We start from the raw sequence: 19,521 nt of genomic DNA, 5'->3' as shown, positions 1-19,521 counted from the left end.
ACTCCCATGTGAGAGACTGTAGTGAAGGTGGACAGGAGCTTTGCACCATCAGTGCCACAGTGAGCCTGAACTGATGTGACCAGTATTTTTTTCAGCTGCGGCTGTGTGTCGTGCAGTGCTTTAGGGAGATGAAAGGATGGTCCTGGATCCACTCGCCAGTGTGGGCTCAGGACTTTTGTAGAGGTAACACTTCTGCAGTGTTAGATCCATTGGCTGTTTTCACCGTCTTGATGAAACAGCTCACGAACTTCCGAGCCCCACGCAAGTCTGATTAGCTTAACTCTTGACAGATGTGCAAGTAGAAAATCCCCATTTTACTAGGGAATATTTTTAATAATTTACTCAGCAGTTATTCTGTTATTAGCAGACCTTTCCCTCCGTGTAATATAAACCCTCGAGTAACAAAAGTATCTCCATTAACAGATGCTTGTTAGCCGATTTTCACTATTACTCTTGCTAGGTGCCTTCAATTTCTAGTAAGTTCATGACAATAATGTGTAATTTCTATACAGATGACTCACGGTACATGAGTACACAGATTAGTACTGAGTTTAATGTCACTGTTTTAAAACATTAGCAATATTAGGCAATTAAATAATAATTTGAGCTTTACTGACCCAGAGGGAAATATTTAGCTTAACTGTAATTTTAACCTTGGTATTTCTTGGCTTCAGTTTTTCAGTAGCATCCCAAACGCCCTGTGATGGGAATTTCCTGATATATTAGGAATTTTTTGGAGGGATAAAACCAGACACCAGCAAGATCATCATCACCACCACCACGAAAACCCCCCAAACCCTAGAACCACTAAAAAGAGCATAAAAATTCCTCTTGGGATTTGAAAACCCCAGCGGTCTCCAGTAAAACAGACACCATGGGGAAGGCCATCCTGCTGGTCACAGGGCAGGCTGCGCTTCTGCAAACATTTTGGGAAGTGCTAGGAAGGAAAGTACTCTCTCCGTGCTGTAAGACGCCCACATATAGGGCTGAGGGCTAAATCACAGCCCTCCACTGCTCGGCACCCTGTGGGGACAGAGCCTGCCGTGAGAGTTCCAGCTGGGACAAGGGGCTTTGTCCCACCTGCACCACGCAATGTATCATCTTAATAACAAAAATACTTTTCCACTAAGGGCAAATTGTTTCATTCTACTCAATCCCTGCCCTAAGGAGCTGTGCCTGGTGATGTCTCGGTGTGTGTGAAAGGCAAATCTGAGTTTCACCACAGGCACTGCGTGGCTTGCACTGGCCACAGACACAATAAGATCCTTTGAAGATTTACCACAACTTTAATGGAAAAGCTGCCGTGGTCTGATCGTGCTGCCGTGGCCGTGTGTGTGTGCCCGGGGTGAGCACTCTGGACCGCACGTGAACCAGAGCTGAAGTTGTTTTCATCGTTCAGTTGCATTTCGCATCCTTGTAGAAGCTTTCAGAGTAAAACCCGAAGTTGGCTCAGATGTCGGGAGCGATTGCCGCGCAGGTACAGTCATTTATCTTCTCCAGGGCAGCCACTACTGAGAATATCCCCCGCGGCGGCAGCGTGCCTCTCACACAGCAAAAGGGAAAAAAAAAAACCCCACCCAGAAAGAACACAAGGTTTTACTAACCCGAAGTAAAAAAAAACCAACCCAACAAACAAAAAACCCCCAAACCTCACGGTGCTTTTATAATGTGAGCGAATCCCGGGAGGCGCTCACACGGCCGGGGAGCCCGAGTGCCGGGCGCGGGCAGGAGGCTCCGCGCCCGCCGCCCCCCAAAAATCGGGCAGGAGGAGGAGGAAGAGGAGGAGGAGAAGGAGGAGGAGGAGGTGAAGGCGGCGGCACCGCTGCTCTCAGGTTGGAGCCCCCGACTTCCCTTTCGTGCATGTGGGTTGGAGCATCTCAGCCCCTCGGGGTCCGCGCCGCGGCGGGCGAGAGGCAGCGCTGCGCCCGTCCTGCCCCATCCCGCCCGTCCCGGTGCGGCGGCGCTCGGAGCGGAGCCGGGCTGCGGGAGGCGGCGGCGGGCGGTGAGCGGCGGGCGGGGGGCGCGTCCCGGGAGCTGCTGCAGCCCGCGGCCCAGGGAACACCGCTGTCCCCGGCCGGGAGCGCGGACCCCGTGCCCAAAGAGGGGCGAGCGGCGGGAGGGCGTGCGGGAAGCGGGGGTTCGATGCCGGAGTGTTCCCAGCTCCCTGATCGGACGAGCATGGAGCACGGGATTTTTGGGGAAGGTTGGGTGGGGGGGGGGTTTGGAGGGAAGGCTAGGTTTTTTGCCTCTCTTTGAATTTCTTCAGTTTTGCTCCTGCTTTGGTCCCGCCCGAGGGTTGCGAAGGTGCTCCTCAGCACTTCTGCCCGCCGGTCCCGCAGACCTCCCGGCCCCCGGCCCCTCCAGGTTTTGGGCATTTTCTCCGTGGAGCTCCCCATTCCCCTCGCAGTAATGAGTAAATTACATCATTGCCACCAGATGAGTTTGGGACCTTCCTTGTGTGACAGGCAATTCCCCCTCCCAGCACCCCCAGTCCTTTCTCATATTGATTGGACTTGGGAAAAAACAAAATTAAGAGGAGCTCGTGATAAGAAAAGGAGAATGAGTCACAGCCACTGTTGAGATGCTCTCACCAAAATCACAAGGGAAGCATTTTTCCAAATGACTCGAGCTGTATGCTGCCAGGGGGGTGGCTGGAGCAGGGGACAGGGCTTTTGCTTTGTGGTGAGGGCCAGCTCTAAGGGTGCCACTCCTGTTATCAATAAGCTGCAAGTTTCATGTCTGTTCTTATTCCAAGGGAGAGAACAAGAGCTTGTGAGGCACTGCAGAAATGGCTCTTGTGGAGGATGTGTTCCTGCCCACCAACCTCACCTCCAGCAACCATAGCAGCTGCAACGTGCACAACCACCACTTGTCAACCAAAGTCACCTTCTCCCTTTTCTACATCATCCTGCTGGTGTTCGGTGCCTGTGGGAATGTCCTGGCCCTCTGTATCACCTTCCAGCACAGGAAGAAGAAACTCAACTCTACCGACCTCTACCTGGTCAACCTGGCCCTCTCCGATGCCCTCTTCACCCTGGCACTGCCAGGCAGGATTGCCTACTACATCCTGGAGTCTGACTGGCCTTTTGGGGACTGGTTCTGCCGGATCACAGCTTTCATTTTCTACATGAACACCTATGTGAGCATCTACTTCATGACCTGTGTGAGCGTGGACCGCTACGTTGCTGTGGTACGCACCAGGCACCCCAGCAGGATTCGGAAGATGAGCCGTGCCAGGGGCATCTGTGTCCTCATCTGGTCCTTGGTGTTCCTGCAGACGGCTCCACTTCTCCTGCGGCCCATGACGCGAAGGATGGGAGACAAGCTGACATGCATGGAGTACTTCAACTTTGAGGAGATTCCCAATCTGCCCTACCTGCTCCTGGTGGCCTGCATGCTTGGCTTCTTCCTGCCTGTGGGCATCATCTTGGTCTGCTACGTGAGGATCAACCTCAAGCTCTGCCAGACAGCCAAGGAGAACTCGCTGACAGTGAAGAACAGGCACCACCACCGGGCCTTCACCGTCATCCTGGTGGTGCTGCTGGCTGTCCTGCTCTGCTTCAGTCCCTACCACCTCAACATTGTCCAGTTCATGGTCAGGAAGATCCTCTATCAGCCATCCTGCCGTGAGCAGCAAGCCTTCAAGATGTCCCTACAAGTCACTGTGGCATTCATGAACTTCAACTGCTGCATCGACCCCATCATCTACTTCTTCGCCTTCCGGGGCTACAAGCGGAGGCTGCTCCGCATCTTCAGGAACAGCGGTTCACTGGCCACCTCCTCCACTGCCAAGACCCCCTCGGACAGCAACAGCAACAGCCAGCCGCCCGGCTCCGTCTCTGTCTAGCAGCACAGCCCCTCCCTTTTGCCCCGGCCTGCGACTTATGGACCATCCCTGATGGCAGGAGGCAGAGTCGAGCTGCAGGACCAGCACCTTCAACAAGCTCCATCATTCCCCTGCCTGGAACCAGGGGTTCTCATGAAGCCAACCTCGCAGGGACACAGCCCTGCCTGGCTCTGCCTGCCTGGCTCTGTGCTCAGCGCTGCTGGACCTGCCAGCCTGGAGCACAGAGCGGCACCTTTTCATCTGAACCCCGGAGGAGGCAGCTTGTGCAGCTGCTCTGGCTGGCAAACCCAGCTGGAGGTTTCTCAGCACTGCACTGCACCCCTGTCCCATGCCTGTCCACATCCCCTATGGGGCTCAGGTGTGCTGGTAACCACCATGGATGTTCCTCTGCCTCATTCCCCTGCACTGCCCCTGGAGCACTACAGCAGCATCCCTGCAGGGCTCAGGGCACACAGCATGGAGCAGACAGACTCAGGGCATTTCAGGAGAAGGCTGGAATGTTATCTTCATGCAGAAGATGGCCTACAGCCCCTTCTCCACACTGACAAACATCAGCTCCACTCTCTCCCCACCCAGCATCCCACTCCTGCACCTGGGCTCTGCTTGGGGCAAGCAGTAAATGTGGGGCATGTGGGAGATGCTGGAAAAGCCCTCCCCCAAGGAAGAGGGGCGAGGATGTGAATTTGTAGAGCTCCTGGATGTGCTGCTGCCTACATTCACCACTTGCATGACTGCTTCTTCCCCAGGGTGCCCTTCCTCACAGCTGATGGCACTGCAGTCACCCTGGGACCCTCTGCTAGGAAGGGCACGGTGGGGATGGCCTGGAGCCCAGCCTAGCTCTAAGGCTGCAAACTTGCCCTGGATGCACAGGGTGGGGGGGAAACCTTCCCGTTAGTCCTTAATTTGAAGGGAGTAGAGAAATAGGCACAAGAACAGAGGGTGGCCTTATGTGACCTTGATCGACTTTGAAGCTGGTGCCCTGAGGAGTCGGAGAGCCTTGCTAAGGAAGTTGTGACTATTGCCAGAGCAAGAGGAGGAGCCCTGGGACATCAGGTTCCCGTTGAGGTTTGTGCCTCTCAGACAAGGAGAAAGTTAGCAGGAGCCTTCTCAGCTCTTTTCTGAAGTTGCTAGACTATGATAAAAAACCCACGCATAGGATTTCACAGTTCCTGGCATGTCTGGCCTTTTGTTTGAAGTTGGAAGGGACAGACACACACAGAGACATGAAAAGGAAAAAAAAAAAAGCTGCTTAATTTGCTGGAAAGTATACCTGAAAAAGTTTCGTGAATAGACGCTTTCGATGAATACAAATCATTCTTTAAGGTAATAACCTTTTTTATGCCTAGAAAGTTAGTAACAGTCACATGCAGCCCTTTATTGTTTTAAATGCACATGAATGAGCTTTTGGACGGTGATGGTTTTATGTATGGTATGGGTCACTGTACCATCCTGAAGGCTGACTAAGAGGGATGCCTAAAATAACTCAGGTGGGAAACAGACTCTAGTAGGTCCTTTCTGGAGGCTATCTGAGCCCTCCCCAAAGCAGGTCTAACCTCAGTGCTGACCTGCAGAGAGCCTTTGTCCTGAAAAGCTTATTACAATGGACAAGAAAGAGCTGGGATGCAATAATATAAGGGTATCGGTGGTCTGCACACCCTTGAAAGAGTCTGGCTAGGCTGGTAATTGCCGTACAGTTACATTGTCCTTTTAACGTCTCTGGGATGTGATGGCTGGAAGGGAATCTCTGCATCACCTCATCCAACAGCCTACCCAAAGCAGGACTGTGGTTGGCACCATGTCAGGCTGGACATGGCTTCATCCAGACAAGGCTTGGAAACTCCAGGAAAGGAGGGTCCCCTTGCTGAGGTGACAGTTCCCACGCTGCATTGCCCTCTGGATAAAAACATTTTTCCCACTGTCTGTGAACCTCCCCATCCACAGCTGGTGGCTGTTGCCCCTAACATCACCTACTCATGCTATGAAGATCTTGGCTCTGTTACCTTTGTAACTCAAATTCCACGGGACTGTATTGGGGGTTGAGAAGTGGTTCGTAGCTATTGGTCTCCATGTGAACACCAGAGCAGGGGTCTGCAGCAGTGGCCAACCCTTCTTCTCAAGACCAAGGCATTGAGATGTTTTGCCAGGCCGCAGCCCACAGCTGAGAAAAAGCCAATCTATGACCAAGCCTTCTCAGGAAAAGCTGGAGTATGAACATAACCTCGTTTGCTCCTCATTGGACTGTTTTTCTCAGAAGTACTTTATTAAGAAAGGTACCTCTACCTCTTGCCACCAATAGGAGACTTTGGAATAGACCTGTTGGAGCAAGTCCAGAAGAGCTGAAGAGTTGAGTGTAGTGCTGCAAAATGCAGGAGGGGTCCGGCCTTCCTCCTCTAGATGGACGCCAGCCTGGGCTCCTTTAGTTTTGAAAATAGCAATCCAGGGACAGCAGGTTATTAGCTGGAGCTGAGGGAACATCCATGGGATGGAAAAGGAAGGGACTTGTGCAGAATGGGTCAAGAGGAGTCTGGGCAAAGGAGAACTCTGAAGAACTCTGTATTGCCCAGACTAGCTTGCCCACCTGTGGGTGCTCCCTGGCTGCTTGAAAATGGAGCATTTCACTAAAATTGAAGAGAAACCATACAGAGCATTTTGTCTAGAGGCACAATAACATTTTCCTACACTTCACTGTTCACCCACTCGGTCCAAGCTCCTCACATGATGCTTGCTGTACCCCGCTGTCCCAGCAGCTACCGCCCCCTGCCACACTTTGACCCACCAGCGGTCACTTGGAATCACAGAAACACAGAATCACAGGACCACTTAGGTTGGAAAAGACCTCTGAGATCATCAAGACCAACCATCAACCCAGCGCTGCCAAGGCCATCGCTAAATCATGTCCCCAAGTGCAGCATCTGTGTGTCTTTTAAATACCTCTCCACCGGCTCCCTTCGGTCGCTGCTCCTGCCTTTCCCCCGGCTCCCCCGGGGTGCAGACCCCCGAAGCCCCCGGCTGGGGGTACCCGTGGCGGGGGGAGCCCGCAGGGCGCAGTGCCCGCCCCGACGGTGCCTTCGGGCGAGAGGGACAGCGCCGCTTCCCGCCGAAAGAGGGAGCCGGAGCCTTTACTCGGTGTTAAAAAAGACGCCCACGAATCTAAGAAGACGATGACATCCGCGGCTGGTGCTTCCCCCACGCGTCTGCTGCTGCCACGTAGGAATGTGGCGCCTTTCGTAAGCCGGGTGGTTGTGGCGTGTGTGGGAAGCGCACGACAGCACACTGGGATCGAAGGCATTCCGTGCAGAGAGTCATAACTGCACAGTACGCAGGTAATTCTTGCTTTTCTGCAGCCCATTGCTGCTGTACTGTCTTCTAAGAAGAGAAAACTGCACTTTTATCTAAGGGCAGAGAGTACCCTTTGTGGACACACAACCATAGGTAATACATGCACAGATATAGGATATAGTATACTGGCTGCATCAAAAGCAGCATGACCAGCAGGTCAAGGGAGATGATTTTGTCCCTATATTCAACTTTGGTGAGATCCCACCTAGAATACTGCATCTGGGGTCCCCAGCACAGGAACAACATAGACCTGTTGGAGAAAGTCCAGAAGAGGGCCACCAAGATAATTCAGGTTCTGGAGCACCTCTCCTTTGAAGACAGGATGAGAGACTTGGCGTTGTTCAGCCTGGAGAAGGATCCAGGGAAGCCTTGGAGCACTGAAAAGCTAAAGCTTTAGTACCTAAAGCTGGAGAGGGATTTTTGCCAAGGTCCTGTTTTGACAAGAGCCTGTAGCGACAGGATAAGAGAGAATGGCTTTAAACTGAAAGAGGGCAGATTTAGATGAGGTATTAGGACAAAGTTCTTTACTTTGAGGGTGGTGAGACACTGGAACAGGTGGTTCAGAGAAGCTGTGGATGACCCATCCCTGGAAGTGTTCAAGGGCTGGGTTGGTTGCTGCTGCTTTGAGCAACCTGGTCTAGTGGAAGGTGTCCCTGCCCATGGCAGGGGGGCTGGACAGAGCTCAAACAGAACAGCTTTTTTTCCCTTAGCCATGGTTCCCAACTTCCACAGCTCTTCAGTCTGCGCTTTAAATTGTCCTGAACTGAAACTATAGCATGTCATACATAATATTTGTAAGCCATCTTTGTAAGCCATTAAAATTCTGTAATGTAAAAATGCACATATCCACTAAAAATAAAAGCTTCTCACGGCCAAGTAACAAGCCCTGGTGTGATTGATCAGGCCAAGCAATGTGGGCAACTCTTTTCTCCTCAGAAGTGCATGTGTGCCTCTCCCCCCCACAAGCAAATGACCAGAAGCAGCAAGGGGCAAGCACAAGCTCTCAATCCACTTCCCTTACACTGGTGGTGGGCTCTCATGGAACAGGGAGTTATAAATCACCTTCCGTGGGAAAAGCAGCAGGACCTGGGAGGAGCTGTGTTCTTTCTGGAGGAGGTGTCTCCACAGCTGGGAGGGGATGCCAGGAGAAGTCAGGCTGGCGGGACTAACAGTGCTTTGAAAGCCAGAAGCATCTGCACTCTCACATACGAGTGGCTCCAGGGCTTGCGGCACTGCCCAGTTGATGGGATTACACTGCTTTCTCACTTGCCACACCTACCACCTCCTGCAAAACTGACCAAATAAAATGTGAGGATTCCCCTATCAGACACCCCTGAAAAAAAAAAAGAGTGGATTTTCAGTACAAGATTAGCCACAACCTTGCATATTTTAATTTTCCACATGAAATCCTGTGAATTCTTTTAAAACTTAACTAAGTGCAATGTGACACTCTGTCCCCTTTCTCTGAGCAGCTCTTGTCCTTCTGTCCTCAGTTCTACTTTGCTCCTCTTTCCTAAACTCTCTGGATTTGCTCAGTTCCACCTGCCTCATCTCTCTCAAGTCCTTTCCTTTGCAATCTTATGTGATACTTATGGTCCTTACCTATCCCCAGCCAAAAGGCCAGATCCTGCTTTCAGGTCAGCCATGATCCTGGAATTTTTCACCCATTTGTAAAGTATGTATAGTCCTGCTTTCTCCATTGCAACCATTCAGGTTTAGAAACAGCCCCCTACAAACACGTGTGAGTCAAACTAACTTCTCCTTCCTCTTAAAACTCTCCTCTGGAAAACAAATGATGACAGCTGAACTACCAATGTGCTGAGCTTCTCAACAGTCACACCCATTTGTCTGGTCATATCATTTCTCTGCTCCCACCACTGGCGTCTCACCAAACACTGCTGGAAGCACACACCCTCTTTCAGAGTGGACTTTCTGGGGCCAAAGAATCCCTTTATATATGGAAACAGGAGGAATGTAATTCTACTAAAAATTAAACCAGTATTTTTTAAGTAAACAGGCACACATTTTATACATATATAAATAAATACGCATGCACATGTGCATATATATAAACACATACAGTGTTTGTGTGTTCATGTGACTCTCCTAGTAAAATAGTACTTATGCTCATTTATATAAAATACTGATTACTGTGGCCACCCAGTTAAAGAAAGCGAATCTCATGTAGGTTTTTCTTGTGGAAAAACACACAAGAAATTAATTGCACTTTTGTATCAAATCCCTCTATTAGTTCAAATGAATGCTGTGCATTTATTGATCCTCAAACAGATGCAGTTCCCCCCACAGCATGGGAGTTGTAGTTCAGAGTGTTTCCAAAGCTGGGTGCCTTTGCAACTCCAAATACACACATCTGAGAGAGGGGGGTCTTTGAATACAGACTTTTAATTTTCTTTAACAAACTCTTAGCTCCACTTAAATTCAGCGAACCAATACATACATATTCTCACTCACTCTCTGTATATATGCACATGCATACACACATATATGCATATATATAATCATATATATACATACACATACAAACAGGAGAGCCAGAAACGTTGTCCTTTGCCCAGCACCTTGCAGTAAGTTTTTCTGGCTCGTTCTTCTGTTCCAGACAAGAAGAACAAGACCTTTTCTCCACCACGTGTTCCAAAAGGCACTGGTAAGTGCTAGACAGCACAGGCCGGTGCATGACCCAGCTGCGACAGTCCCTGGGCTCGCTCAGTAACAGGCAGCCTTTAACACTTGCTTCAGGGAGGAAAATGGTTTTGGTAGGTCTTGAGACCAATCAATCTCCATCTTGGCAAAAAATTAAGGCTTGAGAACCTGAGCCTGGTGGCTTGTCAGGTAGATCTCCAAAAATATCAACCCCACTGTGGGTGTATTTCAGTGTTCCATAACCGTCTAGGAAAGTCCCCAAGAAGTTACTCCATTGCTGTCTCACGAGATGACATTCCCAGTCTAGTAGGGAAATTTTAACAGCAGCAGCTGCTTTTACTTCAAAGTATCAAATCTTGGCTTCACTAGAACTAGAGTGAATTTTCTCGTGATTTAAAATCCAAGATGTAGAAAAGTATTCTGCCTTCTTCATGATGCCCAAAAAATATGGCTTGTGTCACACACAGATTAGAAACTGTGTGATGAGACATTCAAAACTGTATCAGACAAACCCTGCGTAGGCTGTGAAGAACATGCTCCTCAAATTCCCAGAAACAGGTAATGAAAATTTCACAATTAAGTGGAAACTGAGTTGTTTTCCAGCTCTAACGTGTGAATCTTTCTTCTACGGTTCTTGCATGAAACACAGACTGTTTTCAGCAGCGTCTGAGACCCCTTCTTTTACCATTTCTTCTTTTTTTTTTTTTTTTTTTTTTTTTTTTTTAAATTTGGAAATCACAACCCTGGAAGCATTTTGAGCACAAACTTTTCTCACAGTTGTCAAGGGGAGTTTTCAACTGACATCACCAACTGACCTGCATTTTACCCCTTATGTTTGACCATGTTTAGCAGAATGCCCAGGGAAATGGGATTTCCCACACAACCGTGACATTTGAATATCCCCTGTACAGGCAACAGTAAGAAAGGATTTACACTTGGAGAATATCCACTTACATACCCCATATGCCACGCAACATGTTGTAAAATTCCAAGGGATAAATACTCTTTGTGCTTGTCCCTAGAGCAGGGCAATGTCTGAAAAGGGCACATGTTTTTTTACCCTGGGATAGGTGGACTTTTATTTCCTACAGACAAAATTTGATTTCTGAAGTAATTCACTGGTCTTTATTGCTACTTTTGGATAAAATATTAGTGAAGGAAGAATCAGCATGTTTCAAAGTTAAAACTTTGAAACAAGTTAAAACTTGTTTCAAAACATTTAACTAGTCTGCATATACAAATTATGGTAGGACTTCTTTTTCTTACACGTATCCTTTGCTTTCCAAGACAGCAGGTTTCCAGAGTTCCTGGGTACAGAAGTGTGGCCTACACACACACACATACACACACAACCTCAGCTTCACACAAGCAAAACCTTTCAATTAAAAAGCAGACCCTCCCTAAATAATATGATCATAGAAACAAGCCAAACCCTGAAGGAGATTGATCAAAGCCCAAGAAAACACACTGTCATTCAAAAAACCCCTTACCTCACCCACTGGGAAATACCAAAGAAATACATACAGAACACTGAATTAAAGACTTTATCATGTGCTGAAAGCTGCACATATTTGATGCAATTTCTGGATAAGGACTTGTATGCCCCAAGGACTTTTTTCAGTTTTATCAGTCAATTAAAAAAGGAAAAGAGAAGTATCTCTCTCTCCCCCTAAACCTTATCCTATGATTTCCTGGTACATTTTCCAGGCCAAGTGAGACTGCAAAGATCTGTACTGTGGTACACAGTGTTCATCTGGATTTCCAAAACATCCCCTATGCACCTGTTATTGCCTCTGTTACACTTCTTATGACCTATACCTTATTCTAAATGTATGTATGTATTAAATATACCCATGTGTATATAAATAGACACATATGCACACACTGTACACACACAAGTACATACAGAAACACACATGAAATGCATAACATACATGTGTAGATTGATTTTAAGGAGCTGCACTTTGGAATCTTGTATTCCTTCAGGTTGGTTGTATAGAGATGCTCCCCTCTCTCCACCCCACCTCCTGCAACTCCTAAGGTGCTGATACTGAGCACTTCCGAGAGTCAAGCCAAGCAAGCTGATTCAGGAATCAATCTAAATTTCAAACCCAGAATGGCACAAGCTTGGTACATCCGTCCTGTTGCCTCCTGCGCCAGCCTGAATCACTGTAAGTTAATGTTCCAGCCTGTGGTCAACACTAAGTTGCTTCAGACAGTGAGGATTCAACAAATGCAGGACCATCCTCATCTCTGACACTAGAAAACTAGAACTATATATAGAAAAGTTAGACTTTATCATTTCCTTATAAGACAGCATGTAGCCAGCTTAAAAGAAACGAAAGCAGCACACAGGACACCGCATACATCCATTGTTACAGAAGTCCTCTCAGAATCAGCCATGGAAGTCACTCACGTCATTCCAGTTCTGCTCTTATTGCATCATTCGATTCACCTTTATTGCTTCCAGTGAGTATCTCCATGACCCGTATTTGAACAGCAATTCACTCACTTTGCAAAAATTCCAATTTACAGTGGTCACTTGCCGTAGCTTGCCATACACACAGGAATTTTCTCTCACCCTATCTGTCTATTATGTGCTGAATGACAACTTTTATTCAAAAAGAAATTTGAGAAATAAAATATTACAGGCATTAATAAAACTTTGCAAAGAATGACATAATAGTCCCATAACCCTCTATTGAGTTGAAAATAAAATGATCTTCAAACCTCTTATTACTGTAATAAAAAATCAAGTACTGTAAAATAACATGTAATCTAGACAAATTAGACTTTAAATGAAGAAAATGCAATTTTTCTTGACAGGTAAATCTAGTTGCTGTTGTTGTTGGAGGTTTTTTTTCCTAGTCATTAAGTCTGATAATGTGTCTAACAAGGATTTACAAGAAAAAACCCACCTATTTTATTTAAAAATAAATTTAGGTGATATCCAGTAACAAGTAGAAACTAAAGTTACTTTGAAAAGGATAACCAGACTAGAAACCACCAAGTGATCCGAAGGCTTGGGAACAGTTCACATCATTTCTTAACATCACTCTGAGTCACCAGTCACGTGGAGCCGTTCCTCTCTTCTGGCGCTCTTGCAGGGCTGACCTTGGTGCGTCTGCCCAGCAGGTGGCTTTGATCGTCTCCCAGGCATGTACACACGCAGCGGGTGAAGTTCCTTCACACAGAAAACCATCAGTGCTGCAGTAGAAAATTAGTGGCTACATTTAAGTCATTATTTGAAGCCCTCAGAGCTTCTAGAGCATCTCCTCTGGAAAATCCCATTTCCATAAGTCGTGCGACCTGGAAAAGAAGTAAAGTAACACCACTTTAAAGCTAGAGTTTTATTCACACTGTGTGCACATTAGTCAGTAATGTCAGAAATCACTTTCCCACTGATCAAAGACCTATCTGGGACAGTGTGCTTCAAAATGCTGCCACAGAAATGATCGCTTTTCGCCACTTAATTCAAAGCCGATTGCAGAAAATGCCGCACCTGTGTTTTCCTGGCTGGTCCAGTTTTGAAAGAAGAGTAAAATCCAAAGTGTGGTACTGCACATGACAACTACAGTCTGACCTGGGGGCTTGCTGCTCTCGACAAGATCAGGATCTCAAGAAACCAGCACTGACCAAAACATGGAATTATAGGGCAGATGAGAAAACCTATCCAGACATCTTCAGCTCTTTTCCTTGAAAAGACCTACTTCTCCAGAGGGCATTAAAAAAACTCAAAACTATTCGTTCCAGGTGTTGGGGTTTTTTTAATAAACCTTAAAGCTAGTCCTAAAATACAGGTAGTACAATACTTAAATTGGTTTAGTAAAATTCTTGGAGGGCTTCTACATATACTCAAAAAAGCACTTTTTTTGCAAAAATCTTTTGCAAAGCAAAAATCAGTGACATCTGATGGAAGAATTACATGGAAAAGGGCACATTAAGACAGTGATTTTGTTAAATTAATAATCTCTTAACCAACCCTCTTTATAATATCACGTGCTTGACACCTAACCTATGTGCTCTGTGTTAACATATACAAAGCACCACGTGTAGAAAGGCAATGTATGCATAACCAAATTTAATTTATGGTTAAATACCAATTTAAAGTGCATTTAAAATCTACAAATCTTGGTATGACTGAAAGTCATAATATAACTCCTTCACTTTTATAATTAATCTTAATTAAAAAGGTGTGAGAGGGCAGGGAATGTAAAATCAACTGTGGCCACTGGCAGCATAAAGCATTCCTCATCCTGCTTCAAAGGGCCTTATGACCAGACACCACAGCTCCTGAACCACCTGGAAGTCCTGGGCTACAGGAGCTGTCGGAGAGATCCTGCTGCCCCTCCTCTGCCTGTAGTGAGCCTGCAGCAGCAGAGTGAAGTTGAGCAGGAACACAGCAGAGGCTGTACACATCTCGAGAAGAATCTTCCCAGGGTGCAAGACCAATGTGCAGCACTAGCACTGAAAGTACTTTTAAAAGAAACTTGCCACCAAAAGCAGCTTTTCTTTCCTCTAAGACACCTCCAGAACTTTCACTATTTTTAGTCATCTCTGCTTTGTTGACTTACTGAGAAGTATACTGCTGCCAAGTTTGCCTGGAGGCACAGGCCCTCCTTTTCTTAATATAAATACACCATCACAACTTGTTTGAGAATGGCTACCTTGGTTGTCAGAACACCAGCCTTACAAATCAGTGCCACTTTCTCACCTTCTTGTAGGGAGAGAAATGAATTGTTACTTTTGACACTTCTGCAACAATAGTTTAAGTCCAACCTCTATTTTGTAACCTGTAACTCTTATTTTTCATCTAAGAGTGTGTTTTTTATGAGAAAAAGGGCAGGCAATGGAATAAAAGCTAACCACAGAAACACATTTCAAAAGTAAGTTTTTTACTGCAGTTGCTGTGAATTCTAACTTTAAGAAATGGTGGATGGAATTGTAATGTTTCTGTTTACAGAAATATTCATCAAGCATCATGGGGAATAGTAACAACAACAACCTCTTTTCATCTGAGCATATTTTAACCACAGAAACTGAATCCAGCTCCAGGGAAAAGAGATGTATAACTGTCAACAGTAACTCAAGGTGCTAAAACCCCACAAGAAATGCAGATTTTTGTACCCAAAGCATTGTAAATGCTCACAAACTTTAATGTGAAGAAGAGATGAAACCCTTGCATTTCTGCCATATTAAGACAACTTGTGCTGTTATTAGTACAGTCCTGAAAAATCAAAGGTGCTTTGATGACTTTTTCTTTGTAGGGTAACCAGAGAGCCTTGAAAATGACAGCAATCAGGTGAACTCTACATCCTCAATGCATCAGAAAATGTAAGTGTATATTGCTTTCATAAACCTGGGCCTAAAGGGCTTGGATAAGAATCCAGCATAAGTCAGACCAGTAACTATTTCATTTGTTTCAGCCCAAAAATAAAAGTCCCCATAAGCAGAATTTCTCAATAAAACAAATAAGTAAGCCAACCTAGCAAGGAAATCTTTTGATCCATCCCATACTGGCACTGAGTAGGCTTTCAGAACAGCCAAAACTAAGTTTCTGGCTTTTGTCTCAGAGGGTGCTTTTTGGTGGGGGCTTTTTATTTTGTTTTTTGTTTGTTAGTTGCGGTTTTGATGGTTTTTGGGCAGTTTTTTGTTGGGTTCAGTTTTTTTCTTTCCTTTTAGATGTAGCCCAGCAGATTTGCAGTAAAAGCGCAGTTAAAAGTTTTGAACATTTTGAACATAATATAACATCGAGTCAAAGCTAGAAATTAGATCATAGAAAAGACTTCTGTTTGGGACAAGCTCAGTTTAAATTAAAATGACAGTGGTGCTACCAAGTGTTGACTTATCTCTTTATAAAAAAGAAAAAAGGGAAAGAAACCTACTCTTGTTCAAGGGCAGCAGAGACCTTAAACTATAAAATGGCCAATACAGCTAACTGCAGGTAGGCTACAACCTGGAGAATTTGACTGTATGCAATAAATCCTGCATGCAGGAATAAGACTAATCTTAAATTCTTAAATTTCTGAGTAAATAATTGTTACTTCTGAGAATAAAACTATCAACAAAAGTCTAGAAGTCTAAATCTATACTTGATAGAAAGGACACGAATTTCTCTGTGGCATCAGTATAAGGAATCAGTCGACCACATTATTGAGGGAAACATCCAAGTTTTAGCCTGAGTGTGTTTTGCAGTCCACCGCTGGCATAACATTTTTATTTCAAAAAAAACAAAATGACTGAATTGGAAACTTAAGCTGAGGACTTCAGCGAAGATGATGTCTACATGACAAATAATGAAATCTATTTATCATTCTTCTTTCTTTGAAAATTTATTTTTATCAGATTTGAGTAGTTTCCACTACTGAAACCATCACATCTTTAAATATAAATTACAAGCAGTAACACATAAAAGCAGAAAATCCCCAGTAGCTCTGTCACTCTGGTTTGGATGGTACTGACAATACGCTGTCTCTGTATTGTGACCATTACCTTGTATTTTAATTTGTGCTGCTATAGAAACTGCTAGAGAAACTGTATAAACAGATGATAAAAAATTAGTAAAGTTAATTCCCAACCGTTTTTAATGCCATTTTAAAATACAAAGTGTTTACCTGCTCTTCAGAAACCTCAGTAGGTGGAGGTATGCCTTGTTCAGACGGGCGATGATCTTGATAATTCGCATTATGTCTGTGACGTAAAGGAGGAAACAGTCTATTCCAGTTAATCATTCCACCCTGAAAGCAGACACTGCTGTCAGTCTTTGCAAAACGAACTACAAACGTTTTAAACAAAAAGATCATCCATACCACATAATGTGAAAGCAGATTTTTAAGTAAAGCACTTTATTTTAAACAACAAAAACTGCTGTAGTCTCTTATGAAGCAAAAATTGGACTGGTTACTGCTTTATTAGTTAATTGAAGTAATCATGGCAAACTAAGGAAAAGTGCCAACAGAAGGAGGAAAGGATGTTTCACATCCATTGGGATAGATCTGGTTTCGTACAGTGCTAGGTTTTTGAGGCTGAAAGACAGCTGTCTTTACTAACAGGTGTTTGCCTGGCAAGAGGTGCAACAGCAGGTCTTGCAAATACTTTGCAAGATTGATGCTGGAGTTAACCAGGGAAAAAGAGTGCAAGAAATAAGTGAGGGGAAAAAGGAAAAGGGGCTTCTCAGTGCATCAGCAAAATCACATCAGGAAACTTAAAACAAACCCAACCTTCAGGACACCTGTGACTTCCATGCAAGTGACTACTCCTGTAACACCAGTGTGACTTACAGACCCACCACATTTACCTAACTTCTGTGTATTAAATATTGTTGCAAACTCTGGCCATGTTCCAGTGTCAAAACATCTTGTTAACTACATAGTAATAATGCAAATACACAGCAGTAACATAGGTACTGTGCAAATCACAGAACCGAAACTTTCTCGTAACAACCAAGCTTCAACTCCTGTAATAGTAAGACATTTGGAACATAAAGAGGAAATACTAAAGTACAAGATTTATACTTGTCCAGAAATCATGAATTCTCATTTCATCAGCTTAAAAAAACATTTTTGAAGGGATTTTGTATCATACAAAGCCCACAGATCCTGTGAGCAGGTAAGAGCAAACCCAATCTCTCTTTTCCATAGTTTGTTGAAACTTCTTTTGCAGTTTATGTTGTCCTTTTCCTCCACCCCTGCTCCCCTCGTTACTATGGAGAAGATCCCCCTTCCTTTTCTGTATATATAGGACATGGCCTTCCTTCCTCTAGTTGCTCTATTTTAGTTCTGTAACATTGTTTCTCAGAAGGCCTTCCTCTTACAAGAGTTTTTTCTTTTCTTCTCTCAGAGTGCTCTTCCTGCCTTTATGTACCCTTAAAGCATTAAATCCCCTCTGCTCAATCAGATCAGCAACAGCTAAATATGCTCCTAGACCACAAAAAAAAAAAAAAAAAAATTAGCATTCCTGCCCTTTCCTTTGTTTCCTTCCTTGCTCTCCAGAGGAGACCCGACCAGCCCAGACACCACAGGGGGCAGTACAATTGCACACTTAAAAAAGCATTTGAAGAATCATGAGATTTGAAACACCAGCTTGAGAAATGTTCTAGTCCCTTCTATACTAGAGTACATTTTTCCCTGTCAAGAGGTGAAATAGCCAGGAGCCATCACCTGTTTTCAAGACATAGATTCCACTGTTAATGAATTTGAATTTAAAAAAATGTGTCTACATTTCCCATACTGTATAAAACATTTGCTTAACATTCATGAGGTTTTGATCAAAGGATTCTGTGTAAGTCTCATGTTAGTCAAACAGCACAGTGTAGTAAAAAGAAGAACTGGTTTGAAGAGTAAGCCTAAGGAGAAAGAAGGATCTCAGATCTTCTACTGACACCACTGCACTACCTTGCAGTCTTGGGAAATCACATCATGTACTTCCCCACCTATAATTTCCTGTAACTCAGAATTATGTTGAGTTTTAATTAACAAACTTTGAATTTCTCACAGTCTACTAAGCTCTAGAGTTCAGCAAGAACACTGCACTAACATTGCTTTACCTGTTTTTATTACTTAGAGATGGAGAAAGTAATGCTGCCGCAAGTCATTCACACTGAATGGGTAAAAATACTAACAGGACTATGACACATTCCTTTGAAGCACTGTAAGTCATACAGAATAATGAATATCAAATATAAAATCTACAATAAACATGAATTTACCTTTAATCCAGTGTGCCTGAAGACTGAAATAAATGTACCTTTCCAGCAGTGCCCTGAGTTTCAATACTGAGCTGCCTATTCCAGTTTGGTTTTGCACCCTCCCTGTCCTGTGCTCTGTCACCTAACACTACAGACAGACTTGTCTAATTTCCTTGCCTTAAGCTTACAATACAGTTTGCATTAACATACACAGAATTCATTATTTTCAATAAGAACTGCAGCTTCCTTACAAAATTCCTCTAGTTTTGAAGGTTTACTGCAGCAGGAACTATGGGACTGGCAATGTGGCCAATCTCATAAAGGTAAGGAAAAACTGGGAAGTGCAGCTAACATCTTAAATCCACAGAAGATGGAGATCAAGGCTATGGATTTACAGTATGGATGGTGACTGTGCAAAGACCTTCAGACAACCTTAACTATCACAGCAGAAATACATGAAGATCTGTTTTAAATTGAGCCAAATCAAGCACCAAATAATGTCTTAACATTAAGTAAATACTGCAAATTCCAGCTATAAAAATGCACAGAAGGAAATTTCCAGACCAATATTCCTTCTTGCCTCACAGAAATTAGTTTGCAGACCTCCTCTTCATAATTTTATGATCATTTCTGTACTGCAGTGGTTTTACACTGTGCTACTACACCTGCCTGTGAGAAATCAGGAAGATTTCACAGGAAGATATCCAATCTGATTAATTTATGTAAGTGATGCTTCTAAACCATCTGAGAGTCCCTCCTGGGGAATCAGCAAACCATATCTAAGCATTTCACATTATACTTGACTCTCAGCATCAGCACCCAACAGCACAGAGGAGCTCACACCAATCTGCTCACTCTCCACAGGCACCTTGCCTCAGATAACAGAGCTCTCTAGAGTGGTCCAAAACAATAAGCAATGGGGATGCTCAAGGGTCTACTATGTAAGCTCCTTTCCTGAGCAGCACTTTCAGTGACAAGTGTGTGCCAG

The 19,521-nt window shown here is 44.8% G+C and overlaps 2 protein-coding genes across 4 annotated transcripts in view; one reads left to right on the top strand and one right to left on the bottom strand.

Moving 5' to 3' along the window:
• The first annotated feature begins 1,671 nt into the window (after positions 1 to 1,671).
• Positions 1,672 to 7,788, top strand: LOC125322208 (G-protein coupled receptor 183-like). Its single transcript, XM_048295870.1, has 2 exons — positions 1,672 to 1,832; positions 2,756 to 7,788. Exon 2 carries the CDS (start codon positions 2,789 to 2,791, stop codon positions 3,845 to 3,847), a length of 1,059 nt encoding a protein of 352 aa, XP_048151827.1. The 5' UTR covers positions 1,672 to 1,832; positions 2,756 to 2,788; the 3' UTR covers positions 3,848 to 7,788.
• A 4,491-nt stretch (positions 7,789 to 12,279) lies between these two features.
• The window catches only part of UBAC2 (UBA domain containing 2), an 87,899-nt gene continuing 80,657 nt past the window's right edge, over positions 12,280 to 19,521 (bottom strand). For all 3 annotated transcript variants that reach the window (XM_048295866.1, XM_048295864.1, XM_048295865.1), the window contains 2 exons: positions 16,462 to 16,584; positions 12,280 to 13,156 (listed from right to left, as the gene is read on the bottom strand). In XM_048295866.1, the coding sequence (XP_048151823.1) occupies positions 13,049 to 13,156; positions 16,462 to 16,584 (231 nt within the window). In that variant the 3' untranslated portion in view covers positions 12,280 to 13,048. The remainder of the gene's footprint in view (positions 13,157 to 16,461; positions 16,585 to 19,521) is intronic.

The sequence above is a fragment of the Corvus hawaiiensis genome, chromosome 2, assembly GCF_020740725.1.
Source record: "Corvus hawaiiensis isolate bCorHaw1 chromosome 2, bCorHaw1.pri.cur, whole genome shotgun sequence".
Taxonomy (NCBI): domain Eukaryota; kingdom Metazoa; phylum Chordata; class Aves; order Passeriformes; family Corvidae; genus Corvus; species Corvus hawaiiensis.
This window is presented reverse-complemented; position numbering and strand designations above follow the sequence as displayed.

Bases quoted from the DNA above. Each gene is read 5' to 3' on its own strand.
- LOC125322208 (XM_048295870.1), top strand. From the start codon at position 2,789: ATGGCTCTTGTGGAGGATGTGTTCCTGCCCACCAACCTCACCTCCAGC.